General features: G+C 51.8%; 2 protein-coding genes across 15 annotated transcripts in view; one reads left to right on the plus strand and one right to left on the minus strand.

The window, feature by feature from the left end:
* The window catches only part of PKD1 (polycystin 1, transient receptor potential channel interacting), a 91,350-nt gene extending 76,383 nt beyond the window's left edge, over positions 1 to 14,967 (plus strand). For 2 of the 3 annotated variants that reach the window (XM_066640787.1, XM_066640790.1), the window contains 8 exons: positions 120 to 247; positions 3,151 to 3,325; positions 4,893 to 5,018; positions 6,281 to 6,455; positions 6,849 to 7,136; positions 7,589 to 7,723; positions 8,705 to 9,019; positions 12,427 to 14,967. In XM_066640787.1, coding sequence (XP_066496884.1) covers positions 120 to 247; positions 3,151 to 3,325; positions 4,893 to 5,018; positions 6,281 to 6,455; positions 6,849 to 7,136; positions 7,589 to 7,723; positions 8,705 to 9,019; positions 12,427 to 12,999 — 1,915 coding nt within the window. In that variant the 3' untranslated portion in view covers positions 13,000 to 14,967. The remainder of the gene's footprint in view (positions 1 to 119; positions 248 to 3,150; positions 3,326 to 4,892; positions 5,019 to 6,280; positions 6,456 to 6,848; positions 7,137 to 7,588; positions 7,724 to 8,704; positions 9,020 to 12,426) is intronic. The other variant, XM_066640788.1, reaches the window with a different exon arrangement.
* A 3,122-nt stretch (positions 14,968 to 18,089) lies between these two features.
* Positions 18,090 to 24,797, minus strand: part of TSC2 (TSC complex subunit 2) — a 59,332-nt gene continuing 52,624 nt past the window's right edge. For 11 of the 12 annotated variants that reach the window (XM_066640394.1, XM_066640392.1, XM_066640391.1 and 8 more), the window contains 7 exons: positions 23,891 to 23,977; positions 22,842 to 23,028; positions 22,116 to 22,255; positions 21,051 to 21,129; positions 20,774 to 20,865; positions 19,592 to 19,690; positions 18,090 to 19,217 (listed from right to left, as the gene is read on the minus strand). In XM_066640394.1, coding sequence (XP_066496491.1) covers positions 19,053 to 19,217; positions 19,592 to 19,690; positions 20,774 to 20,865; positions 21,051 to 21,129; positions 22,116 to 22,255; positions 22,842 to 23,028; positions 23,891 to 23,977 — 849 coding nt within the window. In that variant the 3' untranslated portion in view covers positions 18,090 to 19,052. The remainder of the gene's footprint in view (positions 19,218 to 19,591; positions 19,691 to 20,773; positions 20,866 to 21,050; positions 21,130 to 22,115; positions 22,256 to 22,841; positions 23,029 to 23,890; positions 23,978 to 24,797) is intronic. The other variant, XM_066640395.1, reaches the window with a different exon arrangement.

Consider the following 24,797-nt stretch of genomic DNA (forward strand, 5'->3'; position numbering starts at 1 on the left):
AGGCAGGGGTTTGGACTAGATGACCTTGTAAGTCCCTTCCAACTCTGTGATCTATGATGGCAGGATCACCTGCTTTACTTTCCCCTCTCGTCTTTTCTATTCCCATTGCGCACCCAAAGATCTGACGAGTTCTGGGTTTGGATGTCGCAGAAACTGCTGCCTTATCTGTATGACAACCAGTCTGGCCAGGGGATCTACAGCGCCACCCTGGGATCCCCACAGCTGCGCCAAATTCATTTGCAAGAAGGTATGTGCAAGAAGGTTTTTAAGTGAGCTCTCCCCCAGCTTGTCTTCAGTCCTCTTCTTTATTTGTAGCCCGTGCTATCTCAAGTGCTGAGAGCAAATAGTGTCAGCTGCAAGTCAGTGGAGAGGCTCTTCTCTGTCACTGAAGGACTTATTATTAATTATTATTAACAGTATTTATATACCGCTTTTCAACTAAAAGTTCACAAAGCAGTTTACAGAGAAAAATCACATAACTAAATGGCTCCCTGTCCCAAAAGGGCTCACAGTCTAAAAATATGCAAAGGAATACCAGCAGACAGCCACTAGAACAGACACTGCTGGGGGGAGGTGGGCCAGTTACTCTCCCCCTGCTAAATAAAAGAGGAGCACCCACTTGAAAAAAGTGCCTCTTGCCCAATTAGCAGGGGTTACAAACTTACAGTTTGTTTTGTGACCTTCTGCTGTAGCGTGTGACTTGGATTGCTTCCACACCACTCCTGTGTTGTAGAATTGCCATTCCTTGGTCACTCACTGTTTACACAGAATCCATTTAATGTCATTGCCCATGCATGGCAGTTACAACACCAGTCAGTGCAGCTTGGCAAAGTACTTTTGAGGATATTAAGGGCCCTCTTGCGTTTAATTAAAAGCTTCCTCCTGGTTCTGTTGATTTTATTAAGAACATAAGAACAGCCCCACTGGATCAGGCCATAGGCCCATCTAGTCCAGCTTCCACAGCGGCCCACCAAATGCCCCAGGGAGCACACCAGACAACAAAAGACCTCATCCTGGTGCCCTCCCCTACATCTGGCACTCTGACCCAACCCATTCCTAAAATCAGGAGGTTGCGCATACACATCATGGCTTGTACCCCATAATGGATTTTTCCTCCAGAAACTCGTCCAATCCCCTTTTAAAGGCGTCTAGGCTAGACGCCAGCACCACATCCTGTGGCAAGGAGTTCCACAGACCGACCACGCGCTGAGTAAAGAAATATTTTCTTTTGTCTGTCCTAACCCGCCCAACACTCAATTTTAGTGGATGTCCCCTGGTTCTGGTATTATGTGAGAGTGTAAAGAGCATCTCCCTATCCACTCTGTCCATCCCCTGCATAATTTTGTATGTCTCAATCATGTCCCCCCTCAAGCGTCTCTTTTCTAGGCTGAAGAGGCCCAAACGCTGTAGCCTTTCCTCATAAGGAAGGTGCCCCAGCCCCGTAATCATCTTAGTCGCTCTCTTTTGCACCTTTTCCATTTCCACTATGTCTTTTTTGAGATGCGGCGACCAGAACTGGACACAATACTCCAGGTGTGGCCTTACCATCCATTTGTACAACGGCATTATAATATTAGCTGTTTTGTTCTCAATACCCTTCCTAATGATCCTAAGCATAGAATTGGCCTTCTTCACTGCCGCCGCACATTGGGTCGACACTTTCATCGACCTGTCCACCACCACCCCAAGATCTCTCTCCTGATCTGTCACAGACAGCTCAGAACCCATCAGCCTATATCTAAAGTTTTGATTTTTTGCCCCAATGTGCATGACTTTACACTTACTGACATTGAAGCGCATCTGCCATTTTGCTGCCCATTCTGCCAGTCTGGAGAGATCCTTCTGGAGCTCCTCACAATCACTTCTGGTCTTTACCACTCGGAAAAGTTTGGTGTCGTCTGCAAACTTAGCCACTTCACTGCTCAACCCTGTCTCCAGGTCATTTATGAAGAGGTTGAAAAGCACCGGTCCCAGGACAGATCCTTGGGGCACACCGCTTTTCACCTCTCTCCATTGTGAAAATTGCCCATTGACACCCACTCTCTGCTTCCTGGCCTCCAACCAGTTCTCAATCCAGGAGAGGACCTGTCCTCTAATTCCCTGACTGTGGAGTTTTTTCAGTAGCCTGAAAAAATTGCTTCCTGTTCAGAGCAGCTGGAGGATTAATGAATAACCTTTATAGCAAAATTGCCCTATTTCATTATAAAGGGAGGAAACTTGTAATTTAACTCAGCATCTCCCTCAGACAAGAGAAGCTGAAATGAAGGGAAGAGGAAGCTTTTAATTAATGTTGCAGATGATCTTTGCTGAACTAGACTTTCTGGTGAGAAAATATTAGAGGTTGTTCTTGACCATTGGGAGGGCATTGCTGGATAATAAATGCTGCATTGAGCCTCTGTTATAATTCTGCTTCCAGTGGCTTGCTTTCCCTCAGTATCTATGCAGCCTTTAGAGGTACTTGATGTGGGTTCAACCTTGTTTTAGTCATCTAGAGCAGGGGTGTCCAACTTTTTGACAGGAGGGCCACATCATCTCTCTGACACTGTGTCAGAGGCCGGGGGGGGGGAGGGAAAGAATTAATTTACATTTCAAATTTGAATAAATTTACATAAATAAATATATTAGAGATTGAATTTATATGATTGCAGTAACTCAAGGCCTATAAAAAGTCTTGCACAAAGCAAGGCCAACCTTTCCTTTCCTTTGCTGCTGCTGCTGCATCACAGATGTGAAACAGCAAGCAGTGGAGGGAGCCCTTGTCCCACAGCTCAAGCAAGAGGTTGAACAGTTGGCCATCACACAGAGAGCAGTTGCATCAGGCCAGCAAGTCTTTGGAGGGCCAGAGGCTCATTGGAGACTGGAGGCTCCCCACGGGCCGAATTGGCCCCAGGGCCAGGGTTCGGGCACCCCTGATGCCCAAATGATGGGCACGTTTAGCCTTCCAGTACGATGGGAGAGGGAACCTGCCAGTTGTCAGTGAGCCTACATGGACCATTCATTCTGCCCCTGAAAACTGTGATATGGAGGCTTCTCTCAGCCCAGAGACTGGCGTGAAGGGATGGTTTGAGAGAGGAGCATCTAAGGGAAGGGTCAGCAACAGTGTGATGCTGCTGTGACTGAGGGGCAACACGGTGATGGCTGTTCTTTCAGCAGAGTGCTCGGGTTCTGTCCACCGTGTTCTTGACGGGGCAGCTCCACCCACAGCCTGGAGGGAATGCATTTCCGGCTCCAACAGCTTTGACACGGCCACTTACGCGGTTGGCTGGAAGAGCGTCCCGAACAACCTCTCGCAGCTGTGGGCCTACTCGCCGCCTGACCTGGCAGGGTAAGGCGAGCCAAACCTTCCCAGCTTCTCTGTGTACCGTCCCATGCTTTTCCATGCTGCAGGAAGCTCTTGCTGTGCCAGCATAGCCCGTTTCCCATGCAAGTGGTTCCTGTTGTTGCTCCTGTGGTGCTGTGATTCAGCCCTTTGATTCAGCCTCCCTTCTCTGCTGCAAAGTTGGGCCAAGTCTGTTTCTGCAGTTCTTTCCTCTTGAATTGTCACTTCCCCTTCTTGGAGCGTCCCTGACAGGCCGGTTGTCTGATGTGCTTTCAGTTTCAATTTCCAGAATGTTTAAAAGATGCGGCTCACGCTCCCTGCAGCCTTTCATACAGTGGGCCCTGGGAATCCAGGGGGAATCAGTTCCCCCCACCACCCCCATGGATTCTGAATTTGGTAAATAATTAAATCCACGGGTGGAGGGCCTCGGAGCACTCTGGATGCAACTGGATGTAGCCGGCGCAAACCAGAAGTGATTTCCTGTTGCATCTGGAAGGTCCTCTGAGGCCCTCCAGTAGCAGGTTTGGCATCCATGGATATTGAAAGCCTGCAGATAAGGAGCACCCACTGTAATTAGCTTTTCCAGCTGTGCACCTCAAAACACCATGCAGGTTTTTTGAGCATGCTGCCGTGCACATGATGGCAGCATCAGCAGTCCTTTCCTGTCTTGACCTACTAGCACTCCTCTGGCTTGTGGCGCTAAGCTCTCCTCTCTCTGACTAGCTAGTGTTTCTGGGAAGGTCCTGTCCTGGTTGCTTAGTCACAAGCAATCAGACCTGGAAACCGAGAAGTCTGCGCCATCAAGTACCGTTTCCCTTAGTCAGCAATATATTGGTGCCAAGAGCTTCACATAAACACCACAAGAGGGTCTGAGAGGATCCTGAGCATGTGAGTGAGTGCCCTAAGCGAAAGCGAAACAGGTCACTGTTTGTGGAAAGCTTTGGTGTTGATGGTTACTGAAACCACCCCCCCCCCCCCATAAAGGAAAATTTGTGAGGTTGGGGGACAATGGACTGGAAAGCCAGAGGTGCACATGCTCAAAAAAAATTGTGTAGGATTTTGATGCACATGATTGCTTGGGGAAATTTCTGAGGTGAAGGGGAACGGAAGATACATAGCAAAGAGCAGCAGGAATGGCAAACTTTGCCAAGAAATTACAGTGGGCCCTTGGTATGCGTGGGGGATCAGTTCCATGACTACCTATGGATACTGGAATCTGCAGGGCACCAGTGCTGCAAAAACTTACCTGGAGGCTCCACTGGGCTCTCCCAGAGTTACGCCAGCCTCCTCAGAACTCCCCCCCCCCAAGCTGTGACCAGAAGTCACCAACATGAACAGAAAATGGATTCCAGTTGCGTGTGGGAGGCCCTTTGAGATGCAGGCTGGTCCGCCACAGTTGCTCAAATCCATGGATGCCAAGCCCACAAGGCCCATTGCAGTTACTGACATTCTCGATGAGCAACCGGAAGACGGGCAGGTGAGCATTGTGGGTGCAGCCGGTTCATTAGAAAGTGGGGTGGAGAAAACCTGTTTGATCAGAGGGGTCTTCCCTCTTGCCTGGCTTGTGTTTCAGAGTCTGGTACTGGGGCTTCCTCGCCTTCTATGACAGTGGTGGCTACGTCCAAGAGCTGGGGACCACTCTGGAAGAAAGCAAGGCCCGGTTAGAGGAGCTCCAGCAAAACAACTGGATCAACAACATGTAAGCAGTGTGCATGTCGTGGGTTAGGGAACCTCCGAAGTCAGAGGTTTTCAGACTGGGGTGTCGTGACGCCCAAGCCTGATGTCCTTGGCCTCTTTCCCCTTAAGGGGCGGGGGCAGCGAGGAGGCAGGGAGGAAGCAGCGGTGCAATCCCCAGGATTGCACCACTCAGGGGGCTGCAGGGTCTTGGCTGCACTTACCAGAGCCTCCTGCAGCCTCCCAGGAGCGCAGGGAGCCCTGCGCGACCATCTGCAGGACTCCCTGATGCTTCAGAAGTGAAAGTGGAACGATTGCTCCACTTTGCCTTCTAATGGGGCTGCACGGACTGGGGTACACTCCTCAGTCCCTGCAGCAGCTGTCCTGGGGTGTGGTGAGCCCTGAGCAAGCCTCTGCAGGGCTCCCCAGGTCAGCAGAAGTGAAAGTGGAGCGATCGCACTCCACTCCCGCAAGACCGGAAGTGGAGCATGATCACTCACTTCTGCTGACTTGGGCAAGCGGCCCCTCCCTTCTGAGCCATTCCTGGCGGTCTCTCAGGGACCCTTTTCAACCAACCAGTCCTTCGGCTGGTGGCCTCAACAGACTTCTGCTTCGCTTCCTTCGTACCTGCTTGCCCACCTGACGCCTTTTGGCTTCCTCGCACTCGCTCCACAGCTCCTGCCCATCCAGAGCTCCTCCAGGCTTCTCTGGCTGCCCAGTCAGCCTGCGCGGGGCAGGCAACGACCACTTGGCAGCAGGAAGCGGGTGCTTCTGGCTACTTCTTAGAGCATGAGATGCAAAGTAGCTGCAACGAGCCCCTTCGCTGGCTGCTCCTTGGATGTGTGCTGCCGCGCTGTTTACCTCCTCCAGCCCCGTGGCTCACCTGAGGCAGCCATGGCACTGCGATTGAAAACATTGGAAACCCCTGGCATACTTATACATAGTTACAAATTCAGGAATATATAAATATTCTGAATAATAAAATAGACCGATCACAAGAGTTGCTTCTTTTCTTTAATAATTTTAAAATAACAGGATGCTTGTATGTTTTGAAAAACAGCCTTTTTCCTGCTTTTCATTAACAAGTTCTGTCTATGTGTGATAGTTGTGCTTTATTGGGATGTTTATTCTTGCTCTGATACCAACTGGTATATTTTTGTATGGTGGAAAACGGAAGGACAGCAGAGACGAGAAACAAGCCCTACAGCCTGCCTCCAAAATCCATTACCCCCTGGCCTGCTCTCTTCCTCGGGCCCCTGCGGATCACACCTTTCTCACCCTCTGCAGGAGTCAAGCAGTCTTTGTAGAGCTGACCCAGTACAACCCAGGCCTGGGTCTCTACGCCGTCATCACGCTGAGGCTGGAGTTCCCAGCAGCGCAGCACCCACTGCCGGCCGTGGCCATTGCTCCTGTCCCGCTGCTTCCACTCAGCAAGGGGGTCACACTGCAGCTCCTCATGATGGTCAGTCACTTCCTCCCCCCTGTTAGATCTGTGGAGATTGAGAAAAATGTGATTGTTTCTACTGATGGTGCTTATTCAGGATCCACACAGTGTCAGGGGCTGTACAGAACGTGGAGCAGCAAAGTCCCTGAGCTAAGAGAGAAAGGGACGAGCAGGGGACAGGGATGGGGACGGGTGTGCTGTTAACACTTTGGAGGCTGGAATTCAGTTTGCTGCTTTTCCTGGGGCATCATTGGAGCACCGTCAGAGGGCCTCTGTGCTCTGGAAAGGTCATGGGTGGGATTCAGAGGCTTTGGGAACACGTCTCCACTGGTTAAATTCAGTGTAACAAGCCAGAATGCCTCCTGCAAGCCTGCCTGGAACATGCCTGTCTCTCTTGCCCCCCTGCTCTAGGTCTGCCTCATGATTGCAGTGGTCTACTTGGTGGTCTCAGAGTGCCTCGCCCTGAAGGAGACTGGCAGGGCCTACTTCACCCTGGGCAGCAGCTACAGCCGCTGGCTAGTCATCCTTTTGACCACTTGTACCGTGGTGGTGCACCTCAGCCAGGCCACGCTGGCCGACCGGCAGTGGGCCAAGTACCTGAAGAACCGGCGTGGCTTCACCAGCTTCTACCAGGTGGCTGCTCTTCACACAGCATTCAGCTGCTTAGCTGCCACCCTCCTCTTCCTGCTGACTATCAAGGTAGAGTTGTGCATTGCCAAGACCCTGGGAAAAAGAAGGGGCATTCCACTTGTCTGAACAGGCAGGCAGGCAGGCACAAGATAACAGGAGTGTGTGCTGAGGACTTGAAACTGGCTGCACTTGCAGCCTTGGTGCATGAAGCTTGGTGCCAGCCTGCTCTTTCCAAAGCACCTGGTGGAACTGCTTGAGGGAGTGCGAGGGGCATTCCTTAGTGTGCACAGCTGGCAAACCTACAGAGTTGGGGCCCCCCTCCTCTCCCGGAGACCAAGTGACGTATCTGAACTGGGTGCTCTAATGCCACTCACAGCTTATCTGTCTTCTGCCTTGTGGAAAGAGAAAAATCATCTCGGGACCTTGACTGGTCCGCAGGGAGCTGCGTCCCTTTGGGTATGGAGCTGGGAAGGTGGAATTGGGGGTTCCCAGTCCAATCCCTATCTGTTGCTCTCACAAAGGCCTCCCAGCAGCTGCGCTTCATCCGTCAATGGTCCACCTTTGGCAAGACTTTACAGAGATCTGCAAAGGAGCTCTTTGGTGCAGCGCTGGTCTTCTCCATCCTTACTCTGGCCTATGCACAGCTTGGCTTCCTGGTAAGTCTCATACACACACACACACACAGAGAGAGTTGGCTGTCTGGTTCACTAAGGGTGCCTGAGAGCCAATTTGCATTCTGCTTCAGAACTCGCCCACCCCCAGTCCAAGCACACAAGCAACTGCAATGCTTCAGCTGGGACAGTGCATAAAAGGAGGCAGTTCCGGTCTGCTTGTCTGTCACTTGCCCATGCTGGCAATCCACATGCAAGAAATTGCACTCAGACTTTGGGCTTTTGCTGCCCCCCAAGGCTGAGTGGAAGAGGGGGCAGAAGGGACAGTAAGAGGAAGGGTAGCGGGATCTTCTTTTCTTTCTCACGCATCCAGAGGGACCAGGGGAACATCTTCCAAAATTGTGGTTGGGAGAGTTAGGACAGACAAAGGAAAATAGTTCTTTACCCAATGTGTAGTTAATCTGTGGACCTCCTTGCCACAGGATGTGGTCTGGCCTACATGCCTTTTTAAAAGGATTGGACAGATTGATGGAGGAAAAGTCCATCACAGGGTACAAGCCATGATGGGCATGTGCAAGCTCCTGGTTCTAGAAGGGGGCTGTCTCAGAATGCCGGATGTGAGGGAGTGGCCACGGATGCAGGGATCTTTTTTGTCTTGTGTGTCCCTGAGGCGTCTGATGGGCCCCTGTGAGTTGGACTAGGTGGGCCTTTTACCTGATCCAGCAGGATTCTTCTTATGTCTTTATGTTCTTGGGGAAAGGCTAAAGACAGACACAGAGGGGGAAACCTCATCCAGGGCGCTGGGCGAGGAGGAGCTGTGTGCCGTGGGCAGGAAGGGAGTCGATGAGCAGAGGAGCTCTGGAAACGGAATGGCCTCTACGGCGAGGGAGCGGGGGGGGGGGGTTGCAGAGTTTGAATTGGCTGAGCAAATGCTGAGCCGGGTTCCAGGGGCGTGCGGGTGGCTGGCTGTGCTCCTTCTTGGATCTTCCCAGGAGTCCTGACGCCTGTGCCTTGTTCTGTCCCCAGCTGTTCTCCTCTCACTCCCAGGCCTTTGGCAGCTTCTGCAGCAGCCTCCAGCTGCTCTTCACAGCCCTGCACAGCAGCCTGAGCTGGCGCCTCTGCCTCCCCCAGCCCGTGGGGCTCTCCCACCTCTTCTGCGCCAGCTACGTCCTGCTGGAGTTGTGGGTGGCCCTGCGGCTCTTTGCCACGGTGCTCGTCTACCACTACCGCGAGATGCACTTTGAGATGTACCGGCCGGCCTTTGAGTCCCAGGACTACGAAATGGTGGAGCTCTTTGTTCGGAGGCTGAAGATGTGGATGGGGTTCAGCAAAGGCAAGGAGGTGAGCGCTGCATACAGATGGGCTGGGGAGGGGAGGTGGGGGATTCCCTGGTTCCTGTTCACCGTTACCTTGCACTTGCAAGGAGACCGCGATGGCAAGAGCAGGAAGAAGCAGATGGTGCTAACCACGATCAAGGAGAAGGAAGAAAAATCTCGTAAAATCTGAGGTGGCAGTGCCCAAATCTCACGAGAGCTTGTGAGATCCCAGATGGTGGCACCTGGGAGAACAGGTGGGAGGGACAACCAGGGGCATCCTGCAGTGCCCCTCTGAGTGCTCTGTAGTGTCCTACACACCTTCGGAAGCCCTAGTGTAACATTTGCTAGTCCTGAGGGCTGGAAACCTGCCCTTAACCATGTGAATATTTCTTAAGGTCGATCCCTCTGCTGCTGAAAATTTCAGCTGGCATTGCCCACATACTGGCAAGCATGCCAGTGTCTCCAGGAGTCCTAGAAATATGCTGCTTCTTTTAAATCTAAATAAAAAGGAAAGGGGCAGTGCTTTGGAAGAGAAAACCTCCATCTAGCACTGCTTCTTGTGTTCCTGATTGGACCAGCCCCAAAGCTTGGAGGCAGCACACCCAGTCCCACCCTAGGACTCCTTTTCCCATCCTCTGTATTAGAAAAGGAAGAAGGAAGCAGACTGGAAAAGAGACACGCAGTGGTGCCCACCACTCTCTTCTGCTTCTCAAATTCAGGAACACTTCCCTTCAATATGCTGCCTCACTCAGCTTACTGGACAGGCTGGCCTGGTCCCTGTGGGTTTGTGAGAGACATGTAGCCCTCCCCAGAGCAGCTTGCCATGTTCTCAGATGCCAGCCACAGGCCCAGCCCACGCTGAGCAACCCGCAAGTTTTCCATGCTCCTTTAAAAATATATGTACATTGGACCCTCAGTATCCCCAGGGGATCCATTCCAGGACATTCCCTTTGTGGATGTATTCCATGGATAATTAAATCAGCAGCTGGAGGGCCTCAGAGGACTTCCCAGATGTGACCAGAAGTTGCTGGTGCAAATTGGAAATTCCTGAGGCCCTTCAGCCATGGGCTCAGCCTCCGTGGATACTGAAATATTCAGATCCCAAGCGGGGCGATAAGGAGGACCCACTGTACTGCACATGTCCTGATCCACCTGCCACCCAACTGCTTCACCATAGCAGGATGGGCAGAGTGTAATGAGAGCAGAAAAGGAAGGCTCCTTCTGCTCTCAGCCTGCTTGCCAAGCCAGTTTTGCAGACATGGTTGGGCAAGCCGTATTGGAGGCGGTACGTCAGAGTGATCCTAACAGGACCTCTTGCTTGTTTCCTTCAGCCCTGCTGCTGCTTTTAGCAGTGGCACTGAAAGAAGAGACAGGGTGCTCTTTCCCAATACCCTCCTTGCTTTCTCGGCAAGAAGAGAACTGGCACACAGGGGAACAGTGAAGTGGCTGGGGGAACAGAGGGCCAGGGAGGTGGTGGGTTAGCATCGGGTTCGCTCCGCCAGCTCACCTCTTAAAGCAGCTTCTTCACTCAGCCTCATCCGGGACCCTTTTGGGGGGCTGCTGCTTGATAATACAATTTCTTAAAGCCAGTAGAGCAGCTTGCAATAGTTAAAATCACAAGAGGCTTAAGCCATTTCTGCCCAATTTTGCATATACGCAACAGGAATCAAATGTGTGCCCTTGTGGGGCTGGGCAGGGCAGAAATGAGTTAAAAGCAAGAGCTAGTGACAAAATTTAGTTGACCAGCACAGGCAATGAAAGCTGTCCACTTGGCACCAACAGGAAGTGAGCTCTGTGCTAGGAAAGCTACTGGGGGGGGTCTTCATCCACAGTTTGGACCCCCAAAGCTTCTCTCTCCAGGCTCCACCTACCATCTCTGATGGGGGTTTAGAGAAGGGCTTCAGGGAGAGTTCTCCTGTCCAGGCAGACATATGTGCAACGAAGCTGGCCCTTTGGACACCCTGGGCTTGGAAGGTTCACTATTGCACTTCCGGTGGTGTTAAACCTGGCAAGGGAGTTCTCCAGGGCCACCCAACCCCCAGCAGTGCCACAGTGCTGCCCTCCCTGCCCGGTTGCTTCTCCCTCCCTCCTGTAGCAGATGGTGAGCAAAGGCAGGCAGTAGCAAGTGGGAGGCCTCCGTGCATATGCACCAGCTTTGTGTTTTCCGCTAGCATGCACCTGCTTTCGCTTCCTAAAGCTCCAGCTGCTGAACCAGCGGTTTTCAACCACTGTGCCACGGCACACCCCTCAGGTGTGCCGCGGGGCCAGAGGACGTAGGCAGCAGCCTTGTGTGGGAGAAGCTGCTGCTTTGACCCTCAGGTGGCAGCAGCAAAAAAGGAGCAGCCCTGGCTGCTTTGCATCTCCTGCTGTGAGCAAGAGGAAGGCTGCAACCCGATCCTCCTTTACCTGGAAGTAAGCCCCATTGACTATTATGGGGCTTACTTCTGAGTACACATGCCTAAGATTGTGTATCAAGTCCCTTGTCTGCCCTGCATGCTGATTGGGCAGCAGAAAAGCCTGGAGGAGCTCTGGGCTGGTGAGAAGGAGGGAGCTGGGCAGGCAAGCAGGTAGGAAACCAGCGAGTCTGTTGAGGCCACCAGCCTAAGAATGGGCTGGCTGAGGGTCCTTCTAAGTCACCTGCAGCTCCCCAAAGCAACCCTCCCTGCCTTGCCTTTGCCTTTCAGAGGAAGGGCGCTGGGCCGCAATCCTACCCACACTTTCCTGGGGAGTAAGCCCCACTGACTATAATGGGATGTGCTTCTGAGTAGACACGCCTGAGCTGGGCTGGGCTCTCAAGTTCCTCTCCTAGCCCCACTTTCCTGGGAGTAAGCCCCATTGACTATATGGGACTAACTTCTGAGTAGACATGCCTAGGATTGGGCAAAGTGTCTACTAGTCACACTTTTTTCTGAAATACAGGAGCAGGCAATGGGGGGGGAATGGGAGGCAAGTGATTCTGGACCTTTGCAAGGGGAGGACCAGTGAGGGGAGGGACAGTAGGAGAGGTGCGAACTGCAGTTATGAGATGAGGGGAGAACCTCCCTGTGGGAGGGGGCGGGAGGAGGAGAGAGAAGTGCCAATGGCCTGCTCCTGTATTTGAGAACAAGAAGTGCAACCCAAAGCCCAATCCTAGGCATGTCTACTCAGAAGTAAGTTCCACAGGCACACCCCCCCCAAATCCTAACCACACTTTCCTAAGAGTAAGCCCCATTGAACAAAATAGGACTTACTTCTGAGTAGACCTGGTTGGGCTTGTGCCCTTTGACATGTAATGATTTTATTGTATGAATTATATTAATTAAAAATTAATTGTAATATAGTAATTTAATGTAAGTAAAAAACTGGGAGTGTGCCTTGACAATTTTAGTGCCTTGACAGTGTGCCATGAGCTGAAAAAGGTTGAAAATGGCTAACGGACCTTTTCCTGTGCAGTTCCGCCACAAGGTGCGCTTTGAAGGGATGGAGCCCCTCCCCTCCCGCTCCTCCAGCCAGGACTCCCAGTTGCTGGAAGGCTCCACCCCCAGCGCCACCTCTGACAGCTCCCGTGCCTCCACCTCCTCTGGGCAGCTGGATGGACTCAGCTTGGCGCCAAGTACCCGGGACAGTTCTGAAGTGGACACGGACATCCGGCACCTCCTCACCGTCCTCGAGATGCTTCTTGTCCAGTTTGACCGTGTGAACAAGGCCGCTGAAGACGTTTACCACATTGAGTGCCAGCTGGAGGGGGCACAGAGCTGGTGGGCCAGGAAGAGGTCCAGTCAGAGGCCTGAGCGACCAGCAAGCCGGTACTGTTTGACACACACGGATCCTGCATTGCCATCAGCACGTGTGATCCCTGACAGCAGCCCACCCTTGCGGCCACTGAGCAGTTCCGTCCCCAACAGGATAGTCCGCGCCAGCCAAACCTCTCTGCTCTCTCCTCCCAAGGTCCACCCCTCACTCATGCCGGCCACCAGGAAGAAGTCTCTAAGGGCCAACAACCGGGTTCATCCCAGTGGCAAATAACAGCTGTGTTGCAGGCTTAGGCAAAGGAGCTGGCGGTCACTGGCGGGTCCAACTTGCACTAGTGGGTGAGGCTTTGGCAGCCTCTGGAACCCTGGTGCCCAAAGCGTCACCTCCTCCCTTGGGCCAGGCTGGTAAGGCCAGGAAGCACCGCTTGGGGCCGATGGAGACATCAGCAAGGGTGCGGCCGTGACCTGAAGACTGTTGGCTTGGAAGCAGCAGCACACGGCTTCTCTTATTAGTGGTGCGTTGTGATTGCCCGTGGCAGGGCCACCTTTTCAGTATTAGGACTTCCTTGGAGAGCTAGCAGGGCCTGGGAAAGTGACTTCTGTGCGAGCTACTTGGGGGCAAGAGGACGGGGAATCTTACCCAGGACAGCAGTGAAAAGGCCTGGCAGGCTCTTGGAGAGAGAACTTGAGGAAGCAGAACCTGAACTAGAAAAAATGCAACCCGTTCACTTTTTGCAAGTTGCGATCTTGCAAAACTGCTGACGGCACAAGTGAGGATGAAGCACCTCCAAGGGGGCTCCAGTGTTCAGCAGGCTGAACCAGATAGGAAGAGGAGATTCTGCGGGTCCCTGGTGTTGAGGCAGGTCTCCCTCTTGAACTTGGCCGGTTTTACAGAGATGACGATGCACTTTGGAGGAAGAGCAGCTCAGGGCCCGTGCTGGCAACTCGTTCATGCAGGTGAGCCCCTCCCTCGGCAGGGATCAGAGATGCCCATTTTGCTTTCCTCCTCAAATTTGCAACTTGGGTATATTTAAAAGATGTCCAGAACCACCACTGGCCTGGGCTGTTTGCTTTAAAGGCAGAAGTTAGTTCAAGACAGTCCTGAACGTGGCAAGGCTCCCATCTGGATGGGCCCCAGAACTCTGGAACTTTTTGTCGAACATTTTGATCTTGCAAAGGTGGGGAAGCGTCGCTGCTTGGAGAACAGGCCACCCTGTGAGCTGGTTTCACGGGATTCGCCCTTCCATCAGCTTCTTCCTGCCATCGAACCGAGTGGGTTTAAGTGTGTTGTGTTGGTCACTAATGTTTTATAGTTTGAGGAATGCTGAGTGGGTCTATATTATTTTATGTATTTGCCAAGGATGTGAGTGCGCACGGCTGTCTGTCTTTGTTCTACTATTTTTATTTACTGCCCAGCACTTTAATCAATGCTTTCTATAGCTAATGATGACACATGCAACTTTAAAAAATCAGAGCAGGCTAATATATCATGGAAGCAGTATTTTTTTGTTTGTTAAACAGGCCCCTGGAATATGACCTCAGACACACTGCTTTGCTGCCCCCTCCCGTCCCAGGGCTCTGAGTGCAAGTGCTCTCTCCTGGTTGGCACTTTTGGGGGTCTGTCAGGCAGGTGACACAAGGTGTCAGAGCAGGAGCAAGGAACATCCTCGCAGACGCACTTTTTGCTGACAAACACATATACGGTCATCGAGCTTGGACAAGCAACACACACAAGCGCCAAAGTCTCCAGAGCAGAGGCCAAAGCCATGTGTGTGCCAAGCCCGGTTTCTGAGGCCAAGTCATGCCTGATCATTCTGGAGTGCCAAACCCAGAGGCCAAGGCTGCACTGGACCCCTGCTCCCTTAGGATCACAGTAGCAAGAGCAAGGGGGGTGCCACAAATGGAAGCAGAGACCCCAATGTTGCCCAGCCCCTGCTGCAAAGCACTGTGGGATTTAACATAGCCTGGTGCTGTGGCAGGTGCCACACAGATGATATTACTCTGGGCTCCAGCACATTACTGCAAAATGGCAGCTCAGTTCAGATGTGCTTTTGGAGTATCCCAGGAACAAAACGCAGGTCACACATTTCCAAATAAGCTCTTTTCTTCCCCTCGTATTTGAACACACCAAGATCCTTCTCCAGAGAGCCACAGCTGGTCTGTATTCTCTGGACCCTTGACCCCCCCCTTTACCTTTGGGGGGGACTCCCACCCCCAGCATCCCTTCTCTCTGCCCTCCCAATTGTGGAGGGCACAATTCCTTCTGTCCTCATATTCCACAGGCCAGTTTAACGTTATGTATATCGTAAGTAATTTATATGGGATTTTTACACAAGGAGAAAAAATGTATATTTTTGTATGTTTTGCTATATTTTTATAGCATTGGTACTGTGCTCAGTAGGTGTAGATAGGAGTTATTTAAAAAAATACTAAGGGATGTTAAAAGCCTTCTTGCTCAAACCTTTGTGGTATATGGGGTGGGGTGCCGTATGCATGGGGTTGGTGCCAAAGGGTGGGATTTTTGTGCTTTCCATGTCCAGCGCAGGGGGCAGGAACCCCCTGCAGTGCACTAGGCCCTGATAATAATAACCTCTAGTACTTTGCTCTGTCTGAAAGGGGCCCACCTCTGACTGGGTTTCCATGCAAGCTGGTTCAGAATATCAACTGCTGCAAAATAGTTGTTTTTTTCTAGAAAGACATTTTTCAAAAAAATGCTACACTTTTGCATACCTGCAACAATCACCCCCAAATGGGGGGAAGAGTGGTTACCTTTTTTATATATCAGTCTCATTATTTATAAGGGTGCTATTTTTGAAGTAAAATTTTTAAAATAATATTCCAAGCTGTTTCATCAGCAGCTCTGAAGAGAGTATTTTCTGTTTGTCTGATGGAAACAGGAGTGGGTGCCACTAGATAAGGAATAGGTGAGCGGCTTGAAAGGGGATGCAGTTTCATTTGCTGGGAGGCAATTTGTAGGTGCGCTAAGACTCCTGGCTTTCTGATGTTTAATGCAGGGCATAGGTGGGAGGAGGTGAAGGGCACAGGGCAAATGTTTCACCCTGCCACCCTCCTTCCTATCTTGCTGGTAGGGAAATGCGGTTTGTAGAACGGGTGTAGACTGTGACAAGAGCAGGCCTCAGCTGGCACAGTGGGAAGAAATAATACGATTCTTTGACTGCTGGGGAAGATAGAGCCTGAGATGTATGCATGTGGTGAGTGACTGAAGGGGCGCGAGAGAGGGATGGCTTGAACCAGACAAAGAAGTTTGGGACTGTGGTAGTTTGCTAAATTAAAAAGGTCTCTTAGGGCTAAAAAAATGTACACGGTCAAAATCAGGGAAACAAGGAGCAAGCTAAGTGGTGTCTTTGCCAAGGAGGGCAATTCTCCTGTTGGGAAACAGGAAACATTCTGAAGCACACCTGAGCCTCCCAGCAAATGGGGAGGAAGCGGACGCTTGGCCACACAGCAAGACCTGCACCAATGCAGAGCACGTGTCTCTCCCCCTGCAGCCAAACTCTTGAATGTATATTTTGGTCTTCACCTCTAGCCCCCTGCTTTCTTATTTATTGTTGCCTGAAACCCCCACACAGATGCCAACAGTGTCTTGCTGCTTAATACCATCCAGTTAACACTTCCCCCCAAAAGGAAATCCTCAGCTGTGCTTCTTAAGGGTGGGGGCTTTTGAAGTTTCCTGCTAACAGCAGCAAAACAAACACCAACATGCTTGACTTTTAACATGCATACAAAATACTCTTTTGTAAGGGTAGGACTGTTTCCTAAAAAAAAAAAATGACAAAGTCAAATTAAAAGCAGATAATGGACGGCTCAACAAACCCGTGTGTGTATGTGTGTTTTATTTAATAATGGGAAAGATTTGGTGACTAATTTTTAAATGAGTGTACTCCAGTTTTACACCCTTGGGAGTCCCGGCTCTGACCAGTCACAGATGCTCCCAGCAGTGTCGAGTAGGTGACTGATGTGTTTCTATCAGTTATGTACAGCTTGGCCAGGCAGCATAATTGGGCACGGGGGTGGGATTTCTCTGGGGTTCACTGCAATGGCAGTCATTTCTAAAGAGCCATGAAGAGGCTTTTACCACCTGCTGTCTTCCCCTCCCTTTGAAGCCCTAAGGGGGTTATTAGATCAAGAGGGCAAACGGCTTTCTCATCTGCCAGGAGTCCTCTAACTTCCATCCTATCTTGCCTCACTGTTAAAAAAAAAAAAAAAAAAGGCTCTGGCCTTATGGAATTCCACACACCAGCAAGGTCCTTGACTATCACTCATGTCCTGCTTGGTGCAGTCAGTTCTGAGTAGAAGAGGATTTTACATAAAATGTTGCACACACTTGTGGTGGTGAATCCTAGTGGTCTTCAGCCTTTCTTGTTCCATGACCCCACTATTGCTCCTGCCCCCCTCCCCTCCCAGGACCCTGTCCACCCACCCCACACCCTCGTTCACCCTCCCAGCACTGTTCACTGAAACCAAATATTCTTATCAGAGAGAACAGAAAAAGTTGCCATGAAGTCTGGCACGAGGGAAAGCTAAGAGCTCTTAGCCCTCTTGCTAAGAACCTGAGCAGGACTGGGACACGATGTCCAGGCCCCTGAAGGAATCATCAGCTGCCTCTCCCTTTACCTGATGGTGCTCTGGTCTAGCAGTCTTCAACCTTTTTCATTCCTGTAAGTTGCTGTGAACCCAGAGCTGAGGCTTTGGGAACCCATTAGGGTCTCAAACCCCAAGGTTGAAGAACACTGTCCAAGAGGGACACTGCAGAAGGGGACCATATGGTGCCAAGTCCTCAGCTCTGCTTTCAGCAACTGTAGGGGATAAAGCATTTGTAGGGGTAAGTATTCCAGGACAGTCACCACACAAGACAAACTTGGAAAGGACATTTTACCTTGCTGAAGTGGCACCCCCTTTTTCCCCTCTCCCAAGAAGAGGGCAGGCAGCTTTCGCTCCTGTGACGCCTGTTCATCATAATCTGAAAGCACAGGGCATTTTTCTTAAAAAAAGGTTCACTGTGAAATGGGGGGGGGGGGACATCACTGGGTGAAAGAGCCCCTGCTTTGCATGAAGGGCTCAGCGCACGCTCTGACAGCATCTCTGCTTGAAAACCTCTGGGATCTCTGCCAGTCAGTACCGAGCTAGATGGACCAGAGCTGGACCACTTACAGTCTCATGCAAGCAAAAATGAAACACAGGTGGCGTCTTCCCTCCATGGATGTCACACATCCTAAGCTCTCTGCTGAAATGGAAGTTGTACACCAGCAGTGCACGGTGGAGCTGGTCCGCTGTTTAGCATCTGCTGGGACCCACATGATTCCAGACACACACACACACACACACAAACACACACACGCTACCATTCATGCAGTTGGAGGGGCTGTATGGAAAACCACTTGCTGAATGGTGGGCTTCCAAGGTGATCCCCCTGTGCAGTTTGACCACCCACCCATGAATCCGCAGCACGAGTCACCTTGAGGGAGCAGCACAACTTCAGCACAACATCACAGGAACACCACATTTAGGCAAGTGTATTGAAAAATCAGGAGACATCCAGGCTGCAAAGAAAAGCTCTTTCTCCCGACAGCTTTGTCTCACAGGCTGTGTCAACTGCACAGGGGCAGTTCAGCAACCTCTCAACCCCCCTCCCCCCCCTCCCCACATAACCAGCAGAAGCTTAGCTGGCAATTCTACTGGGAATGGACTTGAGCAAAATTCTAGTATGACTGACCCCCAATGAACCAGCTTGAAATCTGTGGTCAGAACACTTGTGTCTGCACAAGATCTATGACTGGCAGCAAGGCCTGCCTCCCAGGCCACTGATGGAGGGGGGACTTACAGTCACCAAACAGTTTTACCCCCCCCCCAAAGGGGAGCAAGATGCAGAAATGTGCACTCACAGTTGCCAGCCAAACCCCAACTCTTCCCTCCCCATTAACGTATTTTGAGAACGTCCACAAGGGCAGCCTGAAACACTAGAGTCACTTCACAGGATGGTGATGCTCTGCTCAGGCAGCTGCCCCACATTTTCCTCCCCCACTTCAGCACAAAGCAAATCACCTGGCGTTTGTTTCCATTCACTTGGGTTTGAAAAAAGCAGCCAGCAATGGAAGAGCTCAACGCACGGCACCCTTCATCTCTAGAGAAGCCAGGTTTAACTGAGCAGCAGCTTCCACTGCTGTCGGGCCTGTGCCCCAAAATCAAAAGGGGGTCAGTCTGGGGGTCACTAAGACAACAGTCTCTAACCCCAGTGTTCACCGATTTGGGGCAAGACCTCTGGCCCATGCAAGCTGGACCGGGGCACGATGTTGGCAGCTTCACCCCCTACACAAACTCGGTGAAGTCGTCCACAGACGAGATCAGGCGCTTCCTCTGGCCCGTTTCGTAGGTGGGCGCCGGATCTTGGGATGCGTGGGCAGAAGCTCTGGCAGGGGCAGGAGGGTGCATGGTTGGGAAGCTGGAGGCTTGGTACTGAGTTTCTTCTCTGATCTGTAAGGGGAAAAAAATACACACCCCTGTTGTATATGTATAGCACTTGCAGTACACAACACCTCAGTCACATTTTGCAAACAGCCTTGGAAGGAAGACCAGGGCTGTCAGCATATTGGGCTGAGGCAGGTGGTGGTGTCTCATATGACCGGGGGAGTGCAGTAGGGGGAGGGAGGTGAGGCAGAGCCGCCCCACTAAGCGCTTTGAAAACCGCCACTGCTGCCATGTGAAGTACACAAGCACCCACAACCCACATGAAGGGAGAGCGACACCAGGGCTTCTCCCCCTACCCAAGCCCCCTTGCCCTTCTAAACATCAAAGGTGGAAGCAGTGCACAGGAGAGGGAGGGAAGGGAGAAGACAAGACAACTGTACCCTGTGCCTGAGCCTCTTGATGTGACGCAGTCGGGCAATCCACTTGGACGGGTAGGTGTCAGTGGGGTTGGAGCGGCTGTGGTGGACCTGGGAAGCCATCTGAGGAGTGGGAGGAAGCAAGAAGGGGTCAATGGGGCCTGCCACTATGACCCACCGGTCAAACAACAGAGGCCAGTGAACACCATGTGATGGCCTGGGGGGCTTACTGGAGCCAGGCAGTTCGATTCCTTGGGCCACTGCGTTGCCAACTGTGCTGGCTGCCCATTTGCTTCCGGGTGCAGTTCAAGGTTTTGACCTTTAAAGCCCTTCAGGGTCTGGGGCAGCTGAGGAACTACCTTCTCCCACGTGTTCCAGCCCACCCTCTTTGGTCCGTCTGAGGGGCTCTCCTGCAAGTGCCACCTCTGGCTCAAGGGAAACGGCAGTGCAAGGGTGAGGCCTGCCAGCTATGAAACTCACAGGTGTTAAGAACTAACCCTCTCCGCTTTCTGGCAAGGGTTCAAAACATTTTTAATTCATCAGGCATTTAAGTGATGTGCATTTTGATGTGCTGGGGGGAGGGGCTGCCTCCTGTGCCGGGTACAATGCTTGCTATTCCACCTCCCCTTTTCTTTTACCAACCCCCCCCCCAAATTGATCGTTTTTAACTCATTGTTTTTCTATCATTGTATTTATCATTTCTATTGCAAGCCTCATTGTTTTTGGTGAAACTTGTAAACCGCCTTTGGGAAAGGAAAGGTGGGCTATACATTTCTTAAATTAAAAAAAAAAACACATTATCTTGGCTGTTCTGTGCAGAGGCTGCACCACACCAATGCAAGTGTAGGTTTGCCCTGCTGGATAAGGCCAAAGGCCCCCCTAGTCCAGCTTTCTGTATCTCAGTGGTCTGCCAGCTGACCACAGGATCCCTGCAGCCCATTGCGTCTGGCATCATGCAGGTTTGCAGACAGCCACATCTGCAAGCGCATTTGCCAAGAAGGCAGGTCGGGCAGCAGCTTCCTCCAAGCGGCCAGAAACAGATCCTCATTAGCCTTGCGCAACATGCAAAGGGACCCCTGCAGGCTCCAAGTTCGGAAGCCAGCTGAAATGCGGCTCCAAGGGGGCTCCGTGTCCATTTACTGCTGTTGTGGGGAAGCCGAGGCCCACAGCAGTGGAATGGGAACCCGCCCCCTAAGCAGCACTCACGTTGGCATGCAGAGCCATCTGGCGGGCAACGAAGGATAGGTTTCTGTCCGAGACAATCTTCACGACACTCGTGTCAACCAGGCCTTCCATGTCTGCACGTGAGGGAGAGAAAAGGCTGCAAGTTCAGTGTCAGTCCACAAGAAAAGGCAAAACAGAGCGAGGATTTCTTTGTGTTTCTCTCCCTCTCCACCACCCCCTCCTCCCAAGAGAGCCCAGAGTGCCAAATCAATTCCCATGCTCTGAAATTTGGAGGGAAGAGACCGAGGTTGCCTCCTACCTTTCCGACACTGCAGGGTGAGCAGGTTGCAGTTGTACTCCAGTGGCTTGATGACGACATGCACAAAGTTGAACTGGCCCTGGAGGGGGAGGAGAACACTGGAGGCAGGCTAAGGAGGGTTCCCTAACACCAGTGGCATAGCTAGTGGAGGACAAAGGGGGGCACCCCAGATTCCCCAAGTTTCCCAACAAGGGGGAGCACCCCAAGATGTAAGGGGGTGCTACCATGAGACCAGCCAAGATGGTGGATCGCACCCCTCCCCCTGCTGCTTCTAAGTGTTTGAGGAGGCGGCAGTGGGTGCAATATCAGCTGAGCTGAGCGCAGACTCACCTTCCTCGCTGTGCTTGACTTGCCCACTTTCTCACAGCTTCGCTTTTTGGAGCAAGAAAGCAGTCAAGTCAATGGCTTGTAGCGCAGAAGTAACTGGCAGTGATGTCATCCCATCAGCACCAATTGCTTACACCTCTACATGCTCAGGCGGTGGTGGTGATAGTGATGCCAGAGTCACCGCCCCAGGCAGCAGACATGGTCACTACGCCACTACCCAATATAGCAGCTGGTCCCTACAACTGAAGAAATCACCCCTTTTGTTCTTGGACCTGGTTTGGCCAGGGCAGGAGCACGCAAGGTTTGGCACTCCAAAGAAACCTCCACCTGGGGCTCTGCAGCACTTAAAAGCACCATCAGAGACATCTTCTAACTACTTAGCGTGCCCCAAGGCCGAGCACAGGCCTACCCACGAAGCTCTCTTGGACTCTGTCAGCTCTGCAAAGGAAGCAAATTCCTTCTAGCCACACATGAACAGGAAAAGAAAGGGCTCCAGGAGGTAGACAGAACTGTACCCAACACAGAGCCAAGAGTTATAGCACTGAGGGCACAATCCTGTGCAGGTCTACTCAGAAGTAAGTCCTATTGAGTGCAATGCAACTTACTCCCAGGAAAGTGTGGTTAGGATTGTAGCCTGAATCTCATAGCCTCCAGGCAACCTGACCTGGCAGGAAGTCTGCCACAGAACCACGTTGGAGCTAATCTCCAGACCAGGTTTGCCCCACAACCTTTACTTACCTTGATGGTTCCCAGTCTGAAGTCTTCCCCTGAATCATTGTAAATGATGGAGACAAAGTCGTTGCCCAAATGCCGTTTCTTGTCGCAGCGGTATTTGTCCAGGTCTTTGGTGGGCATCAAAGTGGCAATGTGGAAAATGGCTGGAAAAGCCAAGCAAGAGTCAAGGGGATACAGGGGGCCCTCCTTAACCACAGGCTCAACCTCTATGGATTTCACCATCCACAGATGCCTCCCCGAGCCTCATAAAGACCTCCAGGAAGCAACTGTAACACTCTTCCGGACCAGAAGTGTTGTGGGTCACAGGTTGCAGGACCCCCAGTGGGCCTGGCATAGCACTACAGTAAATAATTGTGGCAGCAGGACCCTGCCCCCTTCTGGGAATCAAGGACCCATGGATTTTGGTATTCACAGGGGCGTCCTGAAACAAATCTCTCACAAATACTGTATACCTTTGTTTCCTTTTTTCCAGTGAGGACAGAAAAAGGGCAAAACTCAATCCTCGCATGTAATACAGCACAGAATTCAATTTGGGCATAAAAGACAGGCCTGCGTTGATGGCGGCATCTGTCCTGAATAGGGTAAATCCTTTCCTCAGAGAGGGAGGAAAAGATCTCACCCACTGTCGCAATTGTTAAAAGAATGAGGGGTTTGTCAGAGCTACAAGCACCGGATAGAGGCCCCACATGGTAGAAATAGGAACCTTCCCCATCCTCACATCAAGGGTACCTTGCATGATGTCGTCATGCCAGCAGTAGGTAAACTGCCCATCCTCCCCACACACGTCCAGGCCCCCCAGGTAGATCTTGTCCGGCTGGCAGTCTTTGAGTTCAATGAGTTTGCCCAAACCAGTCAGGAACTCCGTGTACCTGTAGGAGCCGTGTTCATTGGAGAGGATAGCGAGCTCATTGTGGCTCTGCAGGGAGGGAGAAGGAGACAGTTGGGGAGGGGACTCTCAAAGCAGGCACGGGGTGGGGGGGAAGAGCGCAGGCTCAGTTGGGATTTCAGACTTCAGGTGGGGGGAGGAACGGCAAGTCCAGGGCAGACCTCAAGAGCTGTAGGGCCCCAGGCTCACAGCCAAGGAATTCAGAATCCTTGATGACCACAGGGTGGGGGCCCTTAGGCGCAGGGTTCAATTGGAAGCCAGCCCGGGCACATCTGACTGCTTCTCCTCATTTAGGCAAGTCAATGGAAAATAGTAAAACCTCCTGGACACAGAAAACCTTCTTGAGGAAGGCAAAGTGATCAAATGCTGAGGTGGGAGATATCATGGGGAGCGGGAATATCAATTCCGAATCTCCCCTCCTAACAAAAAATAAAAGACTTCTTTGGGGAGAAAGGGGTCAAAGCCAGCCCTTTGCCTGCAGTGCTGGTTTTCTATCTGTTTTCCAACAACAGGGGAGTATTTCAATCATATGCTCTGCACCCATACCAATAGAGGCCAGGGCACTTGAACCCTTCAACATCCAGCCCCCTCCTTCGGCTCCATGTTTAGGCCAGACCCTCAGCAGGAATTTGCTTCTGCATCACAACCTGGGAGAAAACCATCAATGAAAAACTCAGGATTTTCCAGATGGCAGTGAAGTTGTGATCTTGCCAGGAGGCGGCCATTTTGTGGGAACCAAAGCTCCGCCTGGAGGTCTTGGTGTGATTTCCACCTCAGACATGGGGGAAGAGTCACAACCCAAGGATGGAAGGAAGGGAGCTTCCCTGAAGTGTATTCCACAGATATCCCTCTTTGGCCTCGGAAATGCACTTCACACTGGTATAGCCCTTACCTGCCCTTCTCCAACATACAGCACCGCGATCTTGTGGGTGTCGTAGGGAGGGATCTGGTCCAGGAGCTGCACCGATCTCTCAAAGGTCTAGGAAGCAAACAAGAAGCCTTGAGGTGGCTGCCAATGTGGCTAAGCTCCCACGTCACCTCTTGGGAGACGACAGCCTCCTCCAGCACTGTGGCTCATTGCAGAACGCCAGCAAGGTATTTCCCCCCAAGAAACATGCCTTGTGCTGGTGCCGCATCACTAATCAAAGCTGCACCGTCACTCCAAGGCAGAGGCATCCTCCCCATTCTCCCAAGGATCAGAAGGTCTGGGGAGTCCACCTAATTTGCCTCAGGTTCTCTCAAAGCAGATTTTGGAAGCTAATTCAGCCCAGAGTGAACTGAGAGCTACAAAACACTTGGAGTGCTGGGCAAGAGAGTGTGGGAACAAAGGGAAAGCGAATGGGAACATGAAGGAGAGGCGCCTCAGAGCCCTTGGATTTCACCACCTGCACAGTGCCCAGCAACTTGTCCAGGTCAGCGGCGCTCACACTAAGACTCCTGGAGATTTCCCAGGGACTCCTCCTCCTTGTTGGGACTCCACTGCAACAAGATCGGAGTGGTGGATCCCAGGAAGACATCTGTGCCCCTCATCTGTGCTCAGGAAGCGCTCAGGCATGTTCCAGGCCAAGGCACACTTTCCAGCCATGCAGAAAGTGAAGTTCCACCAAGTGAACTCGGCCTGTGGCAGCAGCCACCCCCAAAGTTCTCTGAATGCCCATGGCTTCTACAACCAAGGAGAAGAAGAATCCCTACAAGGCAGCGCTCTCGAGAACTGCTGCCCTAGGAATTGGTCTCCAGTCCTAAACAGCCCTGCCTCACCCTGTTCTCCCATTCCCCGACTTTGCTCTGCAACAAGTCTG

Source organism: Tiliqua scincoides, chromosome 13 (assembly GCF_035046505.1).
Source record: "Tiliqua scincoides isolate rTilSci1 chromosome 13, rTilSci1.hap2, whole genome shotgun sequence".
In the NCBI taxonomy this organism is placed as follows: Eukaryota; Metazoa; Chordata; class Lepidosauria; order Squamata; family Scincidae; genus Tiliqua; species Tiliqua scincoides.